Genomic DNA, 23703 nt, shown 5'->3' on the forward strand with positions numbered 1-23703 from the left:
CATGTCACAAAGCTCAAATCCTCTCAAACTGGGTTCTTGAACATGGCAGTGAGTTGACTGTACTCAAATGACCTCCACACTCATCAGATCTCTATCCAATAGAGCACCTTTAGGATGTGGTGGAACAGGCATCTATCCACAGCAACTGTGTGATGCTATCAAGTCAATCTGGACCAAAATCCCAGAGGAATGTTTCTGGCACCTTGTTTAATCTGTGCCATGAAGGCAGAAAAGCTGTATAACCCAATACTAGCAAACTGTACCGAATAAAGTGGCCAGTGAATCCATACGGTGGCCCCTAAATCCACACCTGAAACAAAATGCAACCAAAAAATTTAAAAACAATCCAGCAAGTTTCTTTTTTTTTTTTTTTTTAATTTATTGCAGGTATTCTGTTATGTACATGTTTATTTACAAAGATATCCACATTTTCATGTTTTCCATTCTTGTTTTGATACTTTTTGACAGCTGTATAGTAATCTCCTGTTTTCTATAGAAGCATGATTAGAAAATCCTATACAATCATAAAAAGCCGGCTATAAAAAGAAATTGAACCATCTATCTTTGATACATGCAGGAGCAAGCTGATTTCCATAGTTGTTAAATAAATACTATTGACAAATAACATTCTATCGACTACAAGCACTTAAAAATTAGCCTTTGTCCACATGTGAAACAGGCCGCTAACCCACGGTCATTTTTATGATGGAACTGACATTTGCTTCATAATGAAATCAAGTATATTTTATCTGCATTCTCAGATTTACATTCCATTTGATGTCTAACTGCTACTTTACCTGTCTCCTTGTCACACGTTAAGCGCTTACCAGATAATGGTGTTGACTGTGCATTAAAACACACAATCAAAATTTGACCCCCCCCCAAAAAAAAAAAAAAAAGATTTGATGGTGTTGCAGTTACAAAAAGCTTTGTCAAATTATCTGATGTTGTAGTGCTTACTACAGTAAGTTTCAACATATTCAGATGATTGTGATGGATGTGAGTGAGGCACAACAGTTCACCATCAACCAAGAACCTTATTTTTTGTAGTGTAGCTTACGCCAAGTATAGGCTCCACAGTCCAAATAAATAATGAGCTCTTCCTCCATGAGTACGTAGACTGTGGCATGGGTTTGGCAGCATAACAAAGTGCTGTGGAATGAGCCATTCTTGACTGTCAGGTAACAAATGGGTAAAATATCAAACACTTGAGTGGAGAAAATGTTTACATTTTTTGATTTCTTGACAATGTAAATAAAAAATAGTATGATTTAACATATAGAGAACATACAAACACATTCAGTGGAGTGAGTTCCACTATAATATTGTGTGTCCGGAGCACTGGAAAGACATTTTGGACATTCTTTACTGATGGCAGAATGTTAGCCCTCTGCAACAGGGATTATAACTCATAATGATTTTCCTGAAAGTTGTAATAATGTAGTTATAATAGTGTGTAGGTCCAGAAGAACACTTTAATTGCATCAGTCATAATATTGCTGTTGTAATAATACATTTGGTGGAGAAAGAATGCTGTTTTTGTCTGAAGTTGTGAGTTTGCGTATTGTAGAGCTAACTACATCTCGATCTCCAACTGTTAAATAGCTGTAATCAAACATTTAACACATTCAACGATGCATTAATGAGGCTGAGGCAAGAAGAACTCCACAAAAAAGGCCACAAACACACAGCATGAATGAAAAATGATACTGTAGGGTTGTGTTTTGGCCATGTGATTACTCGGGGTCAAATTCTTTTAATTATATTATGTAACCTACATTTATCATTAACAAAAATGTATATTTATTAGTGGATGCTGACACAGAATTTTGGATTTCTTATCATTGTTCTGTTTTTGCTAGTTTTTCGATCATGCCACGTGGGAAAAAGAGGATGATATGTTGATACATTTTCATTGTCTTTTGCGAGTGGAGTTTATAGTAGTGAGTACACGCCTGTGGGCAATGTGGGTGTAAAGATTTTTTAGGGCTTTTCCTGAATTCTCAACACTGGAGTGCTGTGCACATTGCAATGAAATTATACAAGTTCCTGATTAAATCTTGATTTAATTAGCTACCAAGGTCAATCACAATCATTACCAGAGTAAGTTCTGCGGTTCTGCTTCTCAACATGGTCAGTATCAGTTTTTCCAGTACTGCTGCTTGGTTGTAACACCGTTGCATGTGGTGAGGGCAGTTTCTGCCTGAAACGTCTGGGCACGAATGAACAATTATTCTGTCACGTTTCACATCATTAAATTAATATAAGGTTTTTGAAGTGCATGTAAATATGCGAAAACGAAAAAACAAAGCAAAACAAAGCAAAAAACACAAAAACAAAAAAACAAAAAAACAACCCTTTTGACAGATTTAAGAGTAAGCAAGAGCTACAACAAAGGCTCACACTTGCTTATTCATGGTTTAAGTTATAACAATTTTACAATGTAACTTGTTAACTACAAAAACTATTTTAAAAATGAGAACTTGGGCTAATATAACAGAAGACAAGTGTCCTTTTTTTGTTTTGTTTTTTTACACAAATTTGTTATATAGTCCAAAAAGAGCTTTGTACTTGTGGTTGCAAACACATTTAATGGTCTGACTAAAAATCCGGACATCCAAGAAAAAGCACCGCCACACGAGTTCGCAGTCGACCTGCGGACCACATGCTTCTGAAGCATTTCTGACCTTCGCTTTTGTGTCTGCGTGCTCTGCTCTTGAGCAGTCTTTGCTTCTGCTTTTGTCCAGCTCCTCTTTGTTTGTTTGTTTGTTTATAAGTGCACATGCTGTCACAACAAGGTAAGTGATAAGATGCCTTCTCTTCTAGTCAGCACCATCCTACTATGCACATCCACTGTGAACCAACACTGGTCTCTTTAGGATGAACAGCAAGACCTTTTAAAAAAATATAAATATAAATTCATCTACACACTGCCTTGTTTTGGTCCTTTGTTGTGTTTTTTTTTTGTACCGTATTTATAGAGTGGGGGGGGGGGGGAGAGAAACAACTTCTTTAGCTGTTCTCACTCCACTCTGGCATGATGCTTACACTATGTACAGAGTGGTACTGGTGTGGTGATAGTGTACGTGGTATGCCATGTGTATACAGGTACTCATTTCCCTGCAGACTGGCTGCTGGTGATTGGATCCCAGCCCCGGGACTGCATTGGCGGCCCAGAGTCTGATGGGTCATAGAGCTCTGGTACATTGCAGCGTGGTGGCCATCACCCAGCTGTGGAGAGGCGTGGCCTCCCACCCCACCTAGTCTGGACACCAGAGACCCTGAGGTGAAGTGAGCGGAGAAGTGTTGGTAGGGCAGTCGATCCATGGGCTGCATGGTGGTGACAGAACAGCTACCATAGGGTGATACACTGGCCCAAGTGTTGCAGCTGATGTCTTCCAAACTGGGAACAGGCTCAGCGCTTTGCGAGGCACTGGCATACATACAGGCCTGCCGCTGGCTAGACTCGCTGCGGTAAGGCCCACCGGAGAGACTGAGGCTCTGAGCGTAGCCAACAGGGCGGTAGTAATGGTCCTCCTCACTCGATGAGCTCTCCAGATATGCTTTCTTGTAGCTGTGATCTCCTGAGTGACAGTCATCATCCACTGCAGGTGGAATTAGAAAGGTGAGCAATTGTGTTATTCAGGAGATGGAAAATACAAACTGTTATCAAACAGAATGCAATGATTTGCAGATCTCATAAACTGGTATTTAATTTACAGTAGAACACAGAAAACATATCAAATGATTAATTGAGAACATGTGCCACATTAAGAAAACTATTAAGAAAAGCTCATTTTGAATTTGATGGCAGCAACATGTTTCACAAAAGTTGGGACAGGGCTATGTTTACCACTGTGTAGCATCCCCTCTTCTTTAACGACAGTCTGTACATATGAGGGAATTCAGGAGATCAGCTGCTGAACAAGCCCGGTTGAGCAGCCGGACTCTTGTTCTATGAAGCCATACTGTTGCAATAGATGCAGTTCGGGTTTAGCATTGTTGTGCTAAATATATTGGAGCATAATTGCTGTAAAACCTGTATCTACCTTTCAGTACTGATGGTGCCATTCCAGATGTGCAAGCTGCCAATTATAGGCAGTGATGCATGTCCATACGATGATAGATGAAGGCTTCTGAGATTTGTACCGTGCTTAACACCTAGGCTTTGCCTCTACAGCCACTCTCCACCTTCATTCACAGTATTTGACGTCCATGTTTTCCAAAAAGAATTTCAAATTTGGATTCAGCTGCCCACAGAACACTTTTCCATTTTGCCTGGGTCCATTTTAAATGAACCTTGGCTCAGAGAAGACAGCAATGCTTCTGGATCATGTTCACATATGGGTACTTCTTTCCATGATAGACCTTTAACTCTGGATGGTGCAATGAACTCTTTTCACAGAAAATGATTTCTAGAAGTGCAATTTTTTCCATGACTGAATCACGCCTGTTTTAATGCAGTGCTGCCTGATGGCCCGGAGATCACAGGCATCCAATTGATCTTCTGCCTTGTTGCTTGCACACAGAGATTTCTTCAGATTCTACGGATCTTTTGATTCAGTAGGGCTGTAGATGATGAGACTTTTAAAGTCTTTGTAGCCTTACATTCAGGAACACTATTCTGAAATTGCTCCTAATTTGTACATGCATTTTGTTGCTGATGTGGCTTCTCTGCCTCTCTTGGATGCTCTTTTATTTTTTTAATCTCCACTCATGTTACTGACCTCTGGCAATTAGCCTAATTAGGATCTTATGTAAAATTTTCCTCATTTTCCTTTCCAGCTGTTTCTTTTTTGTAACACTTCCATTTCCAGCCTTTTGTTGTCCCATCCCAACTTTTTAGAGAGATGTTTCTGCCATCAAATTCATAATGAGCTTGTATTTTTCCATGAAATGTTGAAATGTCTCAGTTTAAACATCTGACATGTTTCCTATGTTCTACTGTGAAGAAAATGTAGCTTTATTAGACTTTCCAATAAAAGCATTTTGTGTTTATTTGCATGGCATTCCAGATTTTCTAGAACTGGGGTTGTACATGACATATAGCAATATTAAATAGCAGACACTATATTTTAAATTACTCTTTGTTTAACGTAACACATCTCACGTCATTTGTTTTAGTTTACAAATCTTCATGTACACACATGATGTGTTCAAGAATAAACATTTATTTAAAAAAAATATTATAAATAAAAGATTCACCTACCTTTCCTCTTGATACAGTGGTACTCTTGGCCATGCTCATGAGGCAGGGGGTAGGAACCCGACTGGGGCAGCATGTCCTGTGAACTGCTTGTGACACCATTTTCACACTGGGAGTACTGGGAGCTCAGGCTGTTTGGTGTGGCCAGGCCTTGGACCTCCCCGCTAAATGGACTCTGGCTGGAGCCCACTCTCTGCCGCACTGTACTGCGAGGCACTACTGGATACTCCTTGGTACTACGTGCACACACAAACGATCACAGTTGTTAGTTATTATCTTCAACTATAATTTGCTGTCAACAAAGCAGAACTATTTTAATCTTCCGCATTTCATCATAAGATCATTTGTCAAAGACAACCAACGAGGATCACCATCAGTGATTTACTTCCACTTAGGACACAGAGAAAAACGTCTGGGGGGTGGGGGGGATATTCAGTCCAAAATATTTTGCCCCTATAAATCCTCAGGATCCATCAATAGATCATTTTGCTACTTCTAGTTCTTTGATATCAGGGGTGGATTCAGTTGAAAACCTGACCTGGTTTTGCAATAAGCTCTCCCCTTGATATTGTAACCAAGAGCAGACGTGCATTGCTTACTGTCCTCTGCAGGATTGGACAAAGGCATGAAAGATTGATAGTGTGGTTTGGACTCTCACCAGCTTCTATAGATTTACAAGTTTTGATAGCTGAAATGCATTTCACTTGAAACGTTTCATTAGCTCGTGGAACGCACCTACTTAAAGAAATTTAACGTGCGTCTAGTACAATCAGGCATGCGGTTTTTTATAAAGCTACTTCTTTTTTTACTGCAACACGGATTGTGAGGTACTTGATCATTATTCTGTGCATCAGAGTAAAGGTTTTAGAGTGGATGCATTCTTCTAACACCTTATGGAAATGCCAAACAACCTTTCCTGTTTGGTCTGATTTGGGATTTTTTTTCCCTCCTCATTTGAATTCACATAGAGTCTGAACTGGTTGCCCAAAGGGGGTTGTTTTTTTTCAAAACCAGATTTTCTCCTTTGAAAAAGTGTTTTCCACGCAGTACGGACTCATACTCCATTCCTCATCTGGACTGAATAATAGAGCGAGGGAGGGGAGAGATCAATGTGGTCGTGTAGTGCCTTGGCTGCCTGACCAAGAGACACCACCAGTTCAGCACAAATGCGTGCCCCCCCCCCACACACACACCACCAACACACACATATATACACTGCACACACACACACACAGCACAGTCCACATAAGGAGTTGGAACATCCTGGTAGAAAGAGCTCTATGGAAGAGAGATGTTACATTTGTGTTTCAGAGGTTCTGCCAGATCAGCCATAAAAGTCTTCAGCATGAAAACTGGCTGACTATCAAGAACTACACTTACATCATTGAAAATAACACTCACTGAAAATAACACATACGACTGGTTTGCATTTGGGTGATTGAGGGATTAAAGTGGGGCTCGTTAAGTGACAGTGTGACCAGGATGTCAGTAATCCCTGCCTAATTGAGGTAACATTTATCTACTCATTTCACAACATTTAGTATGGGTCAGTATTTCCATATATCAGAAGCAGGATCTATGAAAAAAAAAAAAAGAAAAGAAAAAGAAAAGCAAGCAAGAATAACGTGTATTTTGATTGTTTTTTTTCCCACATTTACCTTTGCATTCTGGACATCCGGTGTAATTCCATGTCATCGCTACCACGGAATCCTTTTGCAAATGGGTTGTTCTCGATCTTCAGCTGGGTTATCTGTAAGAGCAAACACACGAAGTGTCAGTAACATACACTGTTGCAGTAAGAGTCAATTGTTGTGCTGCTTATGTCATTTCATTGTCAGCTGCGTTTAAAAGCACCCAATTACAGCCAACCCACACATGCATTGAAATAGCAGCTATTTAAAAGCAGCATTTCGCCGTGTGCCAGACTGTCAGACAAGACAAGTCCTCTTCAACTCAGGGGCTTTATGATGACAATATTAAACATGTATTTTTGGAGAAAACCGGGGCTTTACAGGGTTTTTTTTGGATGCATGTAAGTGTTCACAAGTTACCCAAGAGTGAAATAACAGATCATATTTCCAGAAACCTGAGATACTTTCTGAGCTGAGTTCCTGAGTGCAATAGTTCAATAAAAACATGTCTATATAAATCATCTTTCATTGCTTAATTTATGATGTTACATTAGATGATGTCTAGCTTAGGAGATAGCTGGCTCGTGCATGACAGATACAAATCATAAGACTTATTCTATGACTTAATGTTTTGGTAAAAAACGTCTCTATCAATACCAAACAAATAGAAGCAGAAATTACTTTCAGAGCCACCCATAAACAATAAGTTAATCCCAGAGTGGTTTAACCCAGTCCCGGGATATCCCTCTCGTGAGCAGTGGTTTCTGGCAGGTAATTAGCTGGCAGCTCTCGTGTGCTTCCAGCTTTTTGACAAGACTGGAAGTTTGTGTGCACGCTGGCTGACACTTTCAGCAAACTTTGTAAAATCTCTCATGTGACACTTCGCTAGCTTCTTGTTAATACGAGCTGTCTGTCAGATCATTTATACACTGTCTCATCATTTTAAAAGTTTGGCATTAAAAATTCAGAGTCTATTTCGCCCTTTTTATCCCCCTGCATGTCTTCCAAAAATACACCTAGACCAATAATTATCCAGTCCAACAATCTTATTCTCAGCTGAGTTTACAGAGAGAAAATTAAATATTTTACAAAAGATTTTGTTCTGACTAGAATTAGCAGATAGGAGGAAAAAAGGAAAAAATAATTTGAGAGTCGAAATTCAAAGGCTGTAGTTTGACTAGGCTGTGTCCAAACAGTTCTCATTAAAATAACTGAGGCTGACATAAACACATTTCCAGATGCAAAATGAAGTGAAGTAGTTCAAGTAAGATTTTTTTTTTTTTTAAAAGAAAAGAACAAAAATATGAGCTGGTCTTAATTCATCTTCCCAGTTTCACAAAAATCTTAAGAAAACATACCACTCCAGAAACCTCAGTTTCTGGAGAAAATGCTTTAATTACAGCTACGACAGGAAAGAGCTGAAACCAAAGACTTTGACCATTTCATTAGCTGAGAGTCTAACAGGTGAATTGGACAGATGCCTGCAGCTCGTAGCCCACTCCTTTTGGCAGGCTTAAAACTGTTTGATTAGACAAATGTGGCAAGAAAAAAAAGAGCCTCGAAACCCGAAATGCCCCTTTCTTTCCTGCAGGTCTGGAAAGCCCTAATAATTAGCCCGCAGTTACGATCTCAGCCCCTAGTAACAGGCTCAAAAATAATGAATGGTTTCTACAGAATGTTGGTCATTTGTGCTTCCTGTTCCCAGAAGCCCGGAGACCTGGATTGGCTGCGGGGACATTATGAGCTTTCGCCCCTTTCTCCCATATTCCCCAAACTAAAAACATATAGGCCTGCATGGTTAAAGGATGTTAAACAGATGCTGTTTGCAGATATTTGTATTCCCAAGATTTTTTTCCCCTCGCCCAGAAATGTGGACAGTGTAAATATTGAATTTTATTCCTGCTACTTTCACAAGTCTGAACACGCAATGGCGACTTAAAAAAACAAAAAAACAAAAAGAAAATACGAGGCTGTGCGGCTCAAGAAATCACATCTTTAACTCTAATCTGATGTTATAAGTTTCCAGATTCCAGATACGTGAAAAACAAGGGTGATTCCAAGGTTTTCTGTTTCCAATTAAACACGGTAAGAAACTTAATTTATAACTCAATAATGTTAATTAAAGCTCCGTCGTTAACCGAGAAAGAGAAGCTTAGAAAATAAATGGAAAAAGGCAAACATTTGAATAGCATATGTAAAATCTGGTTTCCCTTGTGCGGGTATATGTAATTAAATCTTCAAAGTTTTTAGACTGAGATCTGTTTTTTGCGCGTCTATATACGAGCAATGCGTAAGGAGAGCTTCGAAATAAAGCATGCAGTGATAGTCTCATCTACACTGAAATAGACTGAAAATCAAACACCAACAAATGAATTTAAAAAATAATTACTAGAACTGTTTCAAAGTAGGTAGTTATTTATCTCCAACAAAAGCCTTAATAATAAAATCATGCCACGGACTTGGGTCTGTGAAACGTGTTCTAGTCAGGAATCTGAAGTTTTCCTGCGAGCAGCTGAGTTTAATATCAACGATTTTTAGTGAAAAACTTTAAACTCTCAAAGAGCTATTATTTCCCCTCTCCTTTAATCCAACAGAAGACCAAGAGCTGCATAAAAAATTGACAAAAAAATTATTATTAAAAAATAATTTGTGCAAAAATTATAAACACATTTTAAAAAATAACTTCAATGTGAAATCGACCTTTGCGCAATCCTGCATTTGCACCGGGGGCATTTTTGAGAGTGCAACAGACTGCATGGTTCTGTTTGCACAACTGATTTTTTCCCTCTTTATATTTACCTCCGTTTGAAACACTGTGTAATTTTAACCACCCCATAAAATACGTAAACCTAAAGCTGCCCCTTTCGCGACAATAAATGAATAAAAATATCCAAAAATACCCCAAGGTTTTACCTTATGGTTCTGATAGGATGTCACCGCAATGAAAGATGTTTCCGGAAAGACGTGAGTGCAGAAGGCCGTGTTTTTGGAACCAAAGCCATTATTTTCATCCGCTTTCACGATGTGAATCCTTGGTTGATACTTGTGCATCGAATTGAGGATGATCTGCAATAAAGAGAAAGTGGCGTTACACACATATATTTGGCGTCATTTCTAAAAATAAAATTAAACAAAATGAGATACATTCTACCAGTCCTCAAATGTGGGGTTTTTTTTGAGTGCGCTTTTTTTTAAAGATTAAAAATCTCCTTTTGTAAGAAAACACTTTACCATATATTTGTTATAATAAAAATAATAAAAATAATAAATGTTAGTAAGACATTAGCCATTTTTACGCATGAGCAACATGCTGACATGATAAGATTACAGTCTATTTTGCAAAAGGTCTATTTCAGTACTTTCACCAACGCACTGGTCTGCTTATACTTCTCAATAAAAAATTTTTGTCCCTGTAATTTTACGAATTCTGTCTACTTTGTAATGGAATCCACTTTTCCTCTCAAAACGTCTAAGCTGAGCTATAGTTTCTGAAAAACACTTGTTTGGCTAAAACACTTTCATTGAACAACAAATTGTAATGAAAGTTTTATTTTTACCTTTTTATAGATATTTAAAATAAAGTCGACCAATTTGCATTCTTCTTCTTCTTGTTTTTTTTTTTTACAGCACAGTCATTTAAACATTCCTCGTGTTTTAAATAGAATAAAGATTTAAAATGTTCTAATTAAACCCTTTAAAATATAAATTGTCTCTCACTGTAATTATTAGTGCAGTGACAGTGATTTACCGTGTTATTTATACAGCACTTCTCATGACAGTCACACAGATAAATGCAGGAGATAGACATATGCATGCCCTCTTCCTTTATATTCTGTTACCTTACTAAACCAGCCTATGAGAACTACAGTGAATAGAATGAACCTGTCTTTTGTTAGTCAATGCCATCAATCTTGAAGAAATATTATTTATTTATTTTATTTTAATTCCCATTAAATTCTTCTAATAAAAACGACGGCAATTGCTTTTTAATTGACTTATCCCTGCATTCGGTGCCATACCCATTCCCTCTATACTTTATCTGAAAGAGTGTTTTTGAACCTGCGTCTCAGTGCTAGCATGAGAAGAGCCGGGGGATTGCCCTGACCTCCAGTACCTATGGGGGCATCCTGCAGTATTACACAGACATAACCCAGAGTCTTTTCTCAGAGGCGAATGAACCATAGAGACCTACATAGATAATACAATAGTCATCCATTATTAATTCCCAGTTGAACTTGATCTCATTTCATGCTGGAATAGGTTTTTGTAATGGGCAGGAGAAAGTGTTTTTCAGCTGCCTGCCATGCACCTTGTAGATGCAAACTATTTAATGGAAGTAAGTGACAGAAAACATCAGTCAGGATTTGTTTAGTGGATCACTTCAGTTACATAAGCAGGCGCAGCTTTTTGTTTTTGTGGATTTTTGCAGTATTGCAGTTTTGTCATGGTGTATTTGAAAAACAAAAAATAAGCAAACAAAAAAACTTCTTTCACGTGTCTGTTAAGCAGCAGTCCCTATGTCTTAATATTTAGAATCATTAATGAGGCTTCAAAACACGACTCGAAACTATGTAAACTGTGCAAAGAAAAAGCAGGGTAAATGGCAGATTTTCTCATGCATTCATTGCCTGCTTATTTCTTAGTTTGCATATATGTCCAAGATTGGAACAAACCACAACAACTAGTCCACTGATGCAAACATGTCATACAGCACCCTGTATGGTTTAAGAGGCTAAAAATGTCTGTCATGAAGACATATTAGAAGTTGCATAGATGTCTAAATGCACATTTCACCATGGAAAATAGCATGGCCCACTAACCGTGGGTTCCTAAAGTCCAGTATTTGTGCTATTAGGATGGGATGTGGTAATGAGGAGGGGGTAGCTGTAGACCACCCACTGGGGACTCAGCATACACCTCAACTCCGTGGCCCAGTCACTGCCCTGCCTGGTTCCCTGTATCTCTGCCTCAACCCCCCCTAGCTTCTGGATGATCGCATGTAATGATAGTGAAGGATCACTTTGGGTCCCGGGCTGCTGCCCTTTTACTTTCAAGTTCCTCCACATCAGAGAGTTTCCCCAAGCTTCAGGATTAGCAGTCTTTGTACACCACCATCTATTGCTCATCACACACTGCCATTCAAATATAAACAGTGTGATCCTCACACTCCACCCTCATGCACAAAACATGTGTGGGAAGACTGGGAGACGAGTGCAGCAGCAAACTGATGGGTAAGACAAATAACACTGAGAAATATTCTGGGAGTTGAGACAGACATCAGAGCAAAAACTACAGATTGGTATGAAACAGAAACAGAAACAAAAACAAACTATTCAGGAATTCAGATACAGAAAAAACACCACTTAATTCTGTAATTTTGTGACCAAACTAGTGCTGTTGTGGAGGTTTTGATATGTATCGACAGATATGAATAACAAGCAACAAAGCAAATACACTTTGTTAAAGCCAAAGTACAGAGGGATTAAATTTAAGATACTTGAATCACAAATAAAATTACTTACAACAAAATAGCACTTGTTACTAAATATGCTATATACAAAAATTATAATGTTGCAGATGGCAAAGTTTAACCTTTAACTAATAAGAATACAGAATTTTTACATTTTGGGGCAGTTTAATGTATAACTTTTTTTTTAAAGAAGATATTTATGTAAGTAGAATCTCATGGAAACTAAAAACCAAATAGCTAGCCAAAACTGTTACCCTGTAATATAACTAAAGTCAGTGAGTATATATACTTAGTTACTTCACAAAATTAGAACATTATGATTAATAATTGTATCTTTAAATAGATCTCTTTTAAGATACACACTTCTTTAAAATGCATTACCTAGCTTCGGTACAACTAAAACACATTACCATTGAAATAAACTGCTTAGTGAAACAGACCTCAGCCTCAACACTTTCATACGACGAATATGTAAAATATCAGAAAAATGACTTATGTGTGTGTAACCTATACATACTGTGTATAATTTAAAAATCCTGTTCCTTGCAAATATCCTTCTGCCCACTCCAAACCACTATTCTTCACTATATTTCTACACAAAACTTAATAAAATAGCATATCTACAAGATTTTCTCATAACATTTCCAAAGCTCCTTAAACTACCTTCTTTCATGATTCGCACTAAAATGTTTGTTATAACAAATTTGTTTTAAGAGTGAGGGTTACACTCCACGGTTATGCAATACAGTTCAATGGGTTATAAAACTGTCACAAACCAAAAACAGAACAATTAACCTTGCATTAAGACAAAGGCACCACATCCTCTGAGATTAATTCCTAAGCTGAGCTCAGTCCTGCCCGGCCCCCTGACGTGTATGTTTTACAGACATTTCTAGAAGAAAACCTCAGGCCAGTCCTGTATTGGTTTAATCGGCATCAGCAATATGTTTTAGTCTCATGTCTCACTGCTAGTAATTATAAATCATCTACAAGTTATTTCAACCAGCTGGACCAACAAGCTGATGGAGTATATTTCTGGACAGCCACCAGTGCTTCATTTATGAATCCCATGGAGCTCTCTCCCAGCACGAAAGAGGCCGAGCCAGGAACCACTGCAACCAATCAAACTTTACTTTAACCCAAAATTCACAGTGCTGCTCACATTCCGACTGAGACTCAGTTTCATCTCACCGGCTGTGCTTTGGCAAGGGAGCAGTTCCTTTAGGTGCCATGTGGACAGATAGTAGCTTGTGTGTGCTAGAATTCATATTAATTTTTCCGTGGGTAACTTTGAAAGCTGAAACCAGCTTCACTTTGATTCATTACCACACTGAAACCAACACCTTAGGTGGATGCAGAAGTATACATAAGAATATAGTATAATGGCAACAATAATATATAGTATAATAATTGGTGTGTGGTCATAATAATAATTGGTCATATGCAATGAGATCGTGTTTTTTGTGGACTATCGAGCATTGTGGAGTAATACGTCTCTAAAAGCAAAACCAAACAAACACAGCTTGCGTTAAGGAATGTTTTCTCATGAAAGCAAACCAGCTGTTGAGGTAACCTTTGCCAAATTTATAATTGTATTTTCCTTTAATGGCTAAGCCTGTTAGTAAGAAAGTTTCTACAAAAAGACATCTAATTAGGCCTAAATGTACCCATCGAGATACCTTTCTTCATGAAAACCTGCTGCCAAAGGGCCCATTTGTTGATGAAGTAAGTGATGTTTGTACTTTCTGCTTTGGGTAAGACAGGAATCACAAAAGCCTGAGGCCAGATAGGGAGTTTAGAATAATGAGGAGTTAAAGCTAGGAAATAGGTACCATACAGCCTCTTACTGCTGAGAAGGGTGAAGGAGATGGTGGGTGGTGGTGCAATTGCCCTTTTCCTTTTTCCTAAAAAAGTTCCCAGTTGATCTCTTCTACTCATGCAAGCTGAATTCCAGGAGGTCCATGGCTAATGCACCTAGGGGGTGCTATAATAACACTGTGCTACAAAAGGTATGTTACTAACACCTTCATAGCAAACATATTACATATTAAAGAATAAGATGATGGCACGATAAGAAAGAAATATTTGTCTCAATCTGGAATATTTATCTAAAGATCACAGAGACTCTTCAAAACATTACCTTTACATCATTATGTTCAATAGTAAAAACAGAATATCACCAAACTTTTTTGTAATCTCAGGAGATTCCACTTTGGAAAAGTAAAGTAGAAAAAACCTTCATATGGCACAAAATTTCCTCTATATTTCTTTTTTTGTGTTTAAAGTATATCAGGCTTACTATTATTATTATTGCTATTATTATTATTATTATTATTATTATTATTATTATTATTATTATTATTATTGTTTTTGTTGTTGTTGTTATTATTATAGCAGTAGTATAGTAGTGGTAGAAGTATTTGCATCTAATTGAACACCACAACTATTTCACTATTTAAAATTAATTTTGTGACGTTTTCAACATCAGAATGCATTTCATTACTTACTATTTTCGTATTCATTTTAACACTGCAAGTTACATTTAACAAAAAATGGAAAAAAAGGACAAAACATAAAAAATATAAACGTATCTATATAATAAAACGTATACCCTCCACCAAAGCGATGGATGGATGGTTAGATGGAATTTATCAAACGATTTACTTTCACTAAAACACATCTTTACAGAAGCAACTTAATAAAGTTTGGGCTCCACAGGTGCAGTGAAAGAATGACTGAAAGATTATGTTTAAGTTTTAATGCACATTTAACAGATCAAATGCAAAGTTTTAAGCAAATAAATAAATCAATAAACTGGTTGCCTCTCTTTAAAAAATATGACCAGGCAGGAGCATTATCTTTAATCAATTTAAAATGTGTGTAAAATATTTAACCTCAAGAAAACAATAAAACGTACTTTTAATTAGCTGCGAGTAGCAACAACAACAACAACAACAACAACAACAACAACAACAACAACAACAATAATAATAATAATAATAATAATAATAATAATATGTTAGGGATTTTTATATAAATGGCGATGCAGAGACCTGCAGATACGCATTTAGTGCCATCATGTAACACGTCGGGCCTTAACGGATTCTCGGGATTTGGGTCAGTGCAACACCAGGTTAGCAATCATGTGGTTAAATAGTATTGATGACAGGCAGGCACCTACGTGTCCGAACGGGTCCAGGTGGTTGTTGGTCAATTTCAGCTTCTGGAAGGAGACGAGCTGCCTCATCCAATGAGCCCCCGTGGCGGGAGAGTCCGGGTGAACGTAGAGTCTCCCGGGCATGGCAGGCTCTGCCTTCCCAGTCACAGACCTGATACACAGCAACACAGTCACACGCTTTGAAACTTGCTGGACTAACACTCACATGCTAGCCGCAACTGAGTCGGTCCTAACAAGTCGAAAGAAGCAGAAGATAATGACTGTGGATAAAATGTAATAATAAATTAAATTTTTATTATAAACGGAAAACTTAAATTAGTGGGGCACTGTTTCTAATTATTACGCACAAAATGGCGCAATATGGGACTTTCTGCACTTAAAGTTCTAAACTATGGGTGATTACGTCTTTTTCAAAACTTTGCTTTATTAACTTTAAACTTCAGTACATAAGGAAGCCTTCTGTATCGTGCCATTGTCGGATATTGATTGCTTCTAGTCACGTTAGACGTTAAAGGCACTGTTTTGCAACATATGTGGAACGAGGGGAGAATTAGTTTTAGGCCGTGCTTAATGCGTCTTCAGTGGCATCATTGGCATGTAGCTAGCAATATTAAAGGCTCTGACACAAAGAAGAAAGACCCGCTTGGAGAACGACTCTAGACAAACAGCCGTGTGAAAAAAATCTTTGATGCAGTGCAAGGAAAAGTTTATCTCGTTGCTTTCAGCGCAGAAAACTCAGCACTGACAGAAACATTTCTGCCTGCTGACTTCATTTCTTGGCAAATATTAGAAAAAACACAGTTAATAATTCTCCCGGAAATAATATATTCACTTCCGATTCCCGTCCATCACGACAATATAACGCTCCCCGCTGCAAATAACTCCAGAGAGAGCGAGAAAGCGAGAGACTAGCTGAGATCCCCCCCCCCCCCCCCCCCAAAAAAAAAAAACTAAATCAAAAACTAAAAAAACACACAAAAAAAACAATGACCCGGATTTTCATCGGTGCGTAAAAGTATATGTTGGCAAGGCAAATCCTTTTAGAGAAGCGTTGCTGTGTTATGTTTTTACGTACCATTTATTATCGGCGAATTTGTATCGATGGTCGTCAGCTGGAACAACGTCCATAAGTAGAATGTATTTCGTTTTAGGGTTTAATCCTGTGACCTTCACTTTGAAGCTGGGAAACATTCTCCTGTACAGGAAAATAAAGTGTTGTGGACACGCGAGAAAAAAACAAGTACATGACTACTCACACCTATTAACACACACACACACACACACACACACACACACACACACACACACACACACACACACACACACACACACATATATATATATATGTATGTATATATGAAATCAAATGCTTTCGTAATAAAGCCTGTGCCATTCACTCTTTAATAAGCAAACCAAAAGTAAATAATATTTTGAAGCATAGAGAAAGGTTAAGTGGGAGGATTTAAAACATATAAATATCCGTCTTTGGTGTTTGGAGAGGAAAATCTTACTTTCAAGGCAGGGCGTTGGATCTGAGAAGAGCCATTATAAAAATTTTTTTTCAATATGTTCCAGACCAACATCCCTCTAGTAAATCTTTTGGATATTTGGTAGCTGTCATATTGCAGAAAACACACACATACACGGAGAGAAACACTAAGCTCTCCCACGAGTGAAAGGGAAGGGCTAACGGACGAGGATGGATGCTGTGTAATATCATCTCTTGCCAAAAACAGGAGTGAAATGATTGACGGGAATATAATGGAGACTTTTTGCAGCTGTAAGAAAACAACTGCCTTCTGCCCGCGCTGGAGAGCACATCGAAATGCAGCAATATTCAACTGTAAATATTCCTCATTTGTAGGAGCCTGTGCAAGCGGTGCTCCGAAGCTATTTGACATAAAAAGTCATGGGCGCATATAAAAGTTCACACGCAGGCGACATGAGCTGTTTTGACTGGATACAGTCTGAGGGCGACCGTGGAGCTGACAGCAGGACACATTCACTCACGCGGTCCCTGCACAACATGCTGTTGCACACGTGTTGGATCACAAGAAGTGTCTGCACGCAGTTACACACACACACACACACACACACACACACACACACACACACACACACACACACACACACCTGCAGCGGATACAGAGAAAACGGCGCAAAAGGCAGCCCTTATGCTCTTTAATGTCTTTATTTCAACGCAAAGAAACAATCGGTAACATTTTACACAAGGGGGCACGTTTTGCACGTTGGCTCTCTCGCTGTATCGCATTTCCCAACAAGGCCACCCAGACTAAAATATGGATCGGTAGTGCTGCAGAACACTAAAGCGTCCGCCAGATGCTCTTGTGTTTTCTCTGTGGTTCTGTACGGTTCCAGATCCCCACGCAAGAAAATTCCAGTCTGGTTTATAGTTTATATTTAAGCTCGAAAATCGGCCAAGATAACTAAAAGCCTCATCAACAAGCAGACACGCAGTCAATGAACCCATTAGTTCTACTGAAATCTTTCTAATCGCGATAATAATAATAATGAAAATGTTTTAGATGCTCCTACCGTCCCGCTTTGGTGATGATCATCTCCGTCCCCACCTCGTGAAACTTCGTCCATAGTTCCCTTTCGTGCAGGTAGACCTTTATTCCCTCCATTCCCTTCAAAGTAAAACATTCTAGTGTGTATGGTTTTTCTAAAGTTGCATTATAGATAGAGGTGTCATGCACTAGTCTGCATGCATTTAAGGCCTTCTGAGTTCAGAGGTTGTAAAAAATCAAAACTGTAGGTCTAATATTTAGTGTTTGATTAAAACACTTTAAAAAATAAAATGCAAATACTTTGGACAACCGAGTTGTACGCTGAGGGCTAAGCTGTAAATAATGCAGAGGATAATAAGCTTATGAATTAACAGTTTAAACCAGCCATAATACCGTAGCCTTTAACTTGTTCAGCCTTTGCCGTGAGAACTGAAGCAGCAAACACGATTTTATAATAGTCAAAGCTAATGTGCAATGAACATAAACCCACACAGAATTGATCTGTATCCCCTATATGACTATAAACTATAACACACACAGTTACGCTATGAAGCTTAACAGAAACTAAAAATTTGCTGAGACTTTGCTGAAGTTGTTTCATTTCACAAATTAAAAAAAAAATCACTAGTGGACTAAATATCAGATCCAATCACATTTCTATCTCCAAACAGCGTAAATATATACGCCGAAAGAACTAAAATTAGCAGAAATACTCCATTCACTGTGCGGATATTTGTTTTTAAGTCATGATTTATATTTTATATTTTTAACGCCAAGAACAACAGGGTATCTGCCTGCTTCTGACAAAAACGCCTAGGCTATTTTTTTCCTGCAAATGAGTGAAAGTGACCCCTAAATCCGCAGCTTCCAGCCTGAAGCAGTGAGTGTGAGGCCTGCAAGCCGGCACTGACCTGCTGGATGTAAGTTGTCTGTGATGACGGGGATTTGCTTGAGGTCCCGTTCTGTTTCTCTGATTTATTATCGCTCTGTAATTCTCTCGAATCCGAGCCACCTGGAGAGTTTTGGAGGACAAAAGTCTCCTCTTGGTCCGCCATGACCGGAGCTCCGAAAACTACACGTCGCTGCTGGGAGACGGAAACAGAGATGTCAGTGTGTGCAGCCCGACCTTCTTAACTAACCGGATAACTGAAGACAGACTTTCAGGACATTGTGTTAATATGAATTTAGAGACACACAAATAAGCTTCATTTGCACTGTGTAATCACATTTATTGTTCTTGCTGTTACTATTTTGTCAAGTGAAAATACTTTTTTGATAGCTCAGAAATGAAAGCATAACATATGTAAATATAACACACATGATAGAAAGCCTTCATGTTAATGGCATGAGCTAAACGTTTAAACCCAAAGCATTTTAATACTCTTAATAATTGCTTAGTGCAATGTGTTTTTCACAAATACAGGTCATTTTATTCTGCATATGTTATTCTTAGGAGAATAACTTCAATATTCACAACATTACTAAACTATTAGGACTTTTATTGTGACACACTGAAGCAGGCCCTCGCCTTTTTTCCCCTGCATGCTCCCAGAACTAAACACATGAGCTGTATTGCCCTGCGAGGCGGCGATCGAAGCAAAAATAAATCGCAGAGGTGCCTCCTAAAGAAAAAAAAATCATTTACACTCAGACGGTGTCACTTCAGCAGACAGCTGCGATTCCTGCAACGTGGAGTAGCATTTACTACGATGTGGGCGAGTTATGAAATGCAGTCACGGTGGGTACACGCAGTCGGTTCAGATCAGCATCAGCTTACCTAAAAACCAAAAACAGGTCGCAGGCTGCAGCTGGCCCAGCAGAGAAACGCAGTGTCGCCTTGAAACGTCCAAAAAATAAGAAATCAATCAAAAATCAGATAATCCAGGCGTTTTTCTCGAAGAAGCTGCACAAACTCCCCATGAATCCCCACTGTTTCTCCCCTCAGTTAGTTCCTACACAGCGGAGTCAAAACCACGCAGATCCTCGCGGAGCTCGCTGACAGCTACACGGCGCTGCTCTGTGCCTTATTGTTGCATTTTACAGCGGAGGTGCGTTTTGTGAGCCTACTCTGCCGATGGCACTTAGCAGTAAGCTGTAGCCTATTCCCAGCGGAGCAGGTCTGTCACCTCCTCCGTCCCTCCTCTCTCTCCCAGCCTCTGGTTTTTCAGGAGCTCCCTCTCCAACTCTCCGCTGCGAGTCGCTGACCAACCGTGCGAAGCGGAAACTGAGTCCGCTACGTAGAAGTGCCGGTGTGGGGCTATGAGGGAGGAGGATGGGGAGGTGGGGAGGTGTTGCCTTTGCAGGAAGAGCATTGGTTTATGTCCGCGGCAATAATTCCTTACTGGTACACACCCCAGTTCTTCTTATTTATCCACTCCAAACCTCTTCTTGATCCCAGTCTCCAGCCTCTAATTCATTTGATATTGACATATTCGTGCGCCGTTAAGCACCAGTCTCTTCTCCGTAGATCTACACACAATAGAATCAAGTTCATCAAGCGTGACGCTCAGTCATGCATGCATTAGTAGGCATAGGCCAACAGGTTGCCCTTCTTTATTATTACAACTGACTAATAAAAGGACCATAAGCTATGTTTTGTCTGTGCTTGCACTGATGTCTGGGCAATTAACAATATCAATTTACCGACCGAATTTTGTCTCTGGGTAGGGGAGACCGGGGATAGTTGTAACGTGGGTCAGTTGTAACACTTCCAATTTCTCCAATCAGGGCTAAGTTTCAAATGATGTGACTCATCCTGTGCATGCCCAATTCAGTTCTGCTATCACATGTGAAAAATCAGCACATTTTGTCAAACACAGACAATTTGACACGAAAAAAAGTAATTTGTATGCCAAAAAGTAAGTTTTTCTACTTTATTTCAGTTTCTAATAGCATTATTTGCTTTTCAGTTAAACTCATCAAAATTAAATTGTGTTATTTGTATGTCTATGGGGATATATTCTGTGTAGGTCTTTAGTGCTAATGTTTTAGCCGTTGGCTGTAATGTTAGCTAGTTCATGGCTATAGGAGTCTGGGTCAGTTGTAACAGCAACAGTCTGGGTTAGTTGTAACAATAATGCAGATGTTACAACTTACCACACTATTACTTTAACTTATATTAAACAAGTTGGGGCAACGACATCAGCAGAGAGAGGTTCACTGGTCGCTTTTGTATATGTGGTTAATGCCATTGGCAACACAATTCCTCCACTGTTTGTGTTCCCACACATACATTATGCAGACCTCTGTGTCAGAGATGGACCAGTAGGAAGTACTGGTAGTGGAAATAAGTCAGGATGGATGCAAGAAACAGATTTCCTCATCTTTCTGAAGCACTTTGCAAACCACACCAAGGTAAGCCATGATAAAAAGTAATGGAATTGCGATGCTGGTGAACAACTACATTTTTTCAGCTTCATTGTTATGTTCAAAATTGGTGCAAGAGTTGTAGGTTATAATGCCCACTGAGCCAATGAGGCCAAACTCAAGGAAGACCAATCAAAATTAATGAAATATTCAGTTGCAGAAAATTCCATAATTTGTCTTTTTTGGGGGGTTGGAATATGTTCAAAAGCTAGATTTCTGCATTCTGTCACACATACACAGAGCTACATAAATGGATGTAAGTGCATTCATGTGTTGAATAAACAAAGATTACATGTTAATGTTTTGTTAGTACCCTTATTTCATTGTGTTACATTTTACCCCAGGATATGTTACAACTAACCCAGACTATGGGGTTAATTGTAACATTTCACTCTTCGTGTTTGAGACCATACCATGCAATGGGTAATTGTGCTGCAGAGAAAATAGCTGCACTATTTAATAGCCGAGACATGTAAATACTTTGCATTACATTTTGAATCCACTACCTTAAAAGAGCTCCAATTTACAGACAGAAATGTCAAAAATGTTACAACTATCCCCGGTCTCCCCTACTTTAAACCATTATTTTACTATTCAGTTAATTATTCAAGAAGAACAAGGAACCAAGCTGGGTTCATAGAACCGAGGAAAAAAATAAATACATTTGGGATATAGTTATCTCTCTTTCTCTCTCTCCCTCTGTGTGTGTGTGTGTGTGTGCATGTTGGGGGGCGAACATGAGGAAGTCTAGGCCTTTGGCTTCACACAGGTTTACCCCGCACACCACAGAGGGATTAGATGGTAAAAAAAACAGCATTTTCCCCCTATATTACATCAAATTGTATTGCACCATGTATACATAATACTGTACATCACCCTAATGCGTATCTATCTGACTTTATAATGGCTTTGCAAGTACACAACAAACTTACAGTGCCAAACTAGTAACTTTTAAGCGTGAATTTTGCAGATGAAATCCCTCTATTCTCATGTTCCTCCTGAAATAAGACCAAAGAAGAAGAAGAAGAAGAAGAAGAAGAAAAGAATAACGATTTAACTCGACCATTAAGGACAAAATTTAGTTCTGAAGAAACACGGGAGCAGTAATCTGCAACTTTCCAAACGCATCATTTTTTGCAGTGTGCCCACTTAAATGTCTCATTTGCATTTTAGGCTGTTATCTCATTACGTAGTCACCCCCAGGGTGACTTTCCTCACCAGTCAGTGTTGCACACGGACACCACTCGAGCTATGTGTTTGTTCCGTAGCGACTCGGCGATATTTGCACTACTTTAGCAGTGCTCACAGAGGCCTTTGAAAAAGCCATAAACATAATTAATTTGAATTTGTTCCTGATAAAAGCGAAGGTGGGCCTATGTGCTCACTTACCCCCATTTTTTTGACTGAAAAAAGTGCTAAATTTGGTTCGTCTTTGCCATATGATAAAATAATATACACATATTTTTGGGATGTAGTCTTATGCCATAGCCTTTGTGTAACAACATTTTCCCGCGGAGAAAAAACGAATCGTCTAAACTTTGTAATCATAATTTTCCAGTTTTCAAATGTATTTCTGTGAAGTTTTTGCAGATTTCGTGAAGCTGTTTATTTGTTTACATTTTAAAGACAAAACAACCCGGCAAAGAAATGTAAAATAAACAAAACATTTTGGGAAGCTGCCACACATTTTTTCGCCTCGAAGTTGAATTTTTTGCTTGGTCGAGTGGGTGCAGGTAACTTTTAACACAGCAGGTGTGCACACAAACAGCGAGCAGGCGAAACGAAGAGTTTGCAGAAGACCGGACAGCACTTTTAAATGACACGGACGCTGTTGTCAGTGCAGACATGACTATCAGGCAGCGTTACTGCATAACTGATAAATGATAAAGACGGAAATTTATTCAGGGATACTCCACGAGTTTACAAGCCACGTGTGAGAGTGAAAAAAAAAAATATATATATATATATATATATTTTATTGGCCTCGTCCACAGAGAAGTCTGCGCGCTGATGCTGACAAATACAAGTAACTGAAATGCAGTCTAACAAAAATCCATTAAAACAGTCTTAGAATTAAAATGTCAGCAATGGGAATACAACCCAGCAGTGTGAGGTTGTGCATATCATTCTGCAAAGTGAAACGTTTTTTGGTTGTTTATTTACTTTTTAATGAGCACTTGAAACGATAGGTACTGATACAGGAGCTGCAGGTAGATGAAACCCAAATTTTAAAGCCTGTGTGAAAGAGAAAAAAAGCTATAATCTTACGTTCTTATGTTTTAGGCTATTTATGAAACGTAAAAACACTTCGAAGCTCGGTC

The 23703-nt window shown here is 38.7% G+C and overlaps 1 protein-coding gene across 3 annotated transcripts in view; it reads right to left on the minus strand.

Annotated features, from left to right (window-relative positions):
- The window catches only part of tbx5a (T-box transcription factor 5a), a 25405-nt gene continuing 1702 nt past the window's right edge, over positions 1–23703 (minus strand). Inside the window, exons 1-9 of one of the 3 annotated variants that reach the window (XM_085279660.1) lie at positions 19794–20240; positions 18928–19098; positions 18042–18136; positions 16561–16680; positions 15489–15636; positions 9751–9903; positions 6865–6956; positions 5210–5442; positions 1–3605 (exon numbers count right to left, since the gene is read on the minus strand). In XM_085279660.1, coding sequence (XP_085135786.1) covers positions 3013–3605; positions 5210–5442; positions 6865–6956; positions 9751–9903; positions 15489–15636; positions 16561–16680; positions 18042–18136; positions 18928–19071 — 1578 coding nt within the window. In that variant the 5' untranslated portion in view covers positions 19072–19098; positions 19794–20240 and the 3' untranslated portion in view covers positions 1–3012. Of the gene's footprint in view, positions 3606–5209; positions 5443–6864; positions 6957–9750; positions 9904–15488; positions 15637–16560; positions 16681–18041; positions 18137–18927; positions 19102–19793; positions 20241–23703 lie in introns of those variants that run through there. The other 2 variants (XM_085279659.1, XM_085279661.1) reach the window with 2 other exon arrangements.

Source organism: Mchenga conophoros, linkage group LG7 (assembly GCF_057382185.1).
Source record: "Mchenga conophoros isolate Kocher_MC1m ecotype Shallow Benthic linkage group LG7, M_conophoros_male_GT1.1, whole genome shotgun sequence".
Lineage (NCBI taxonomy): Eukaryota > Metazoa > Chordata > Actinopteri > Cichliformes > Cichlidae > Mchenga > Mchenga conophoros.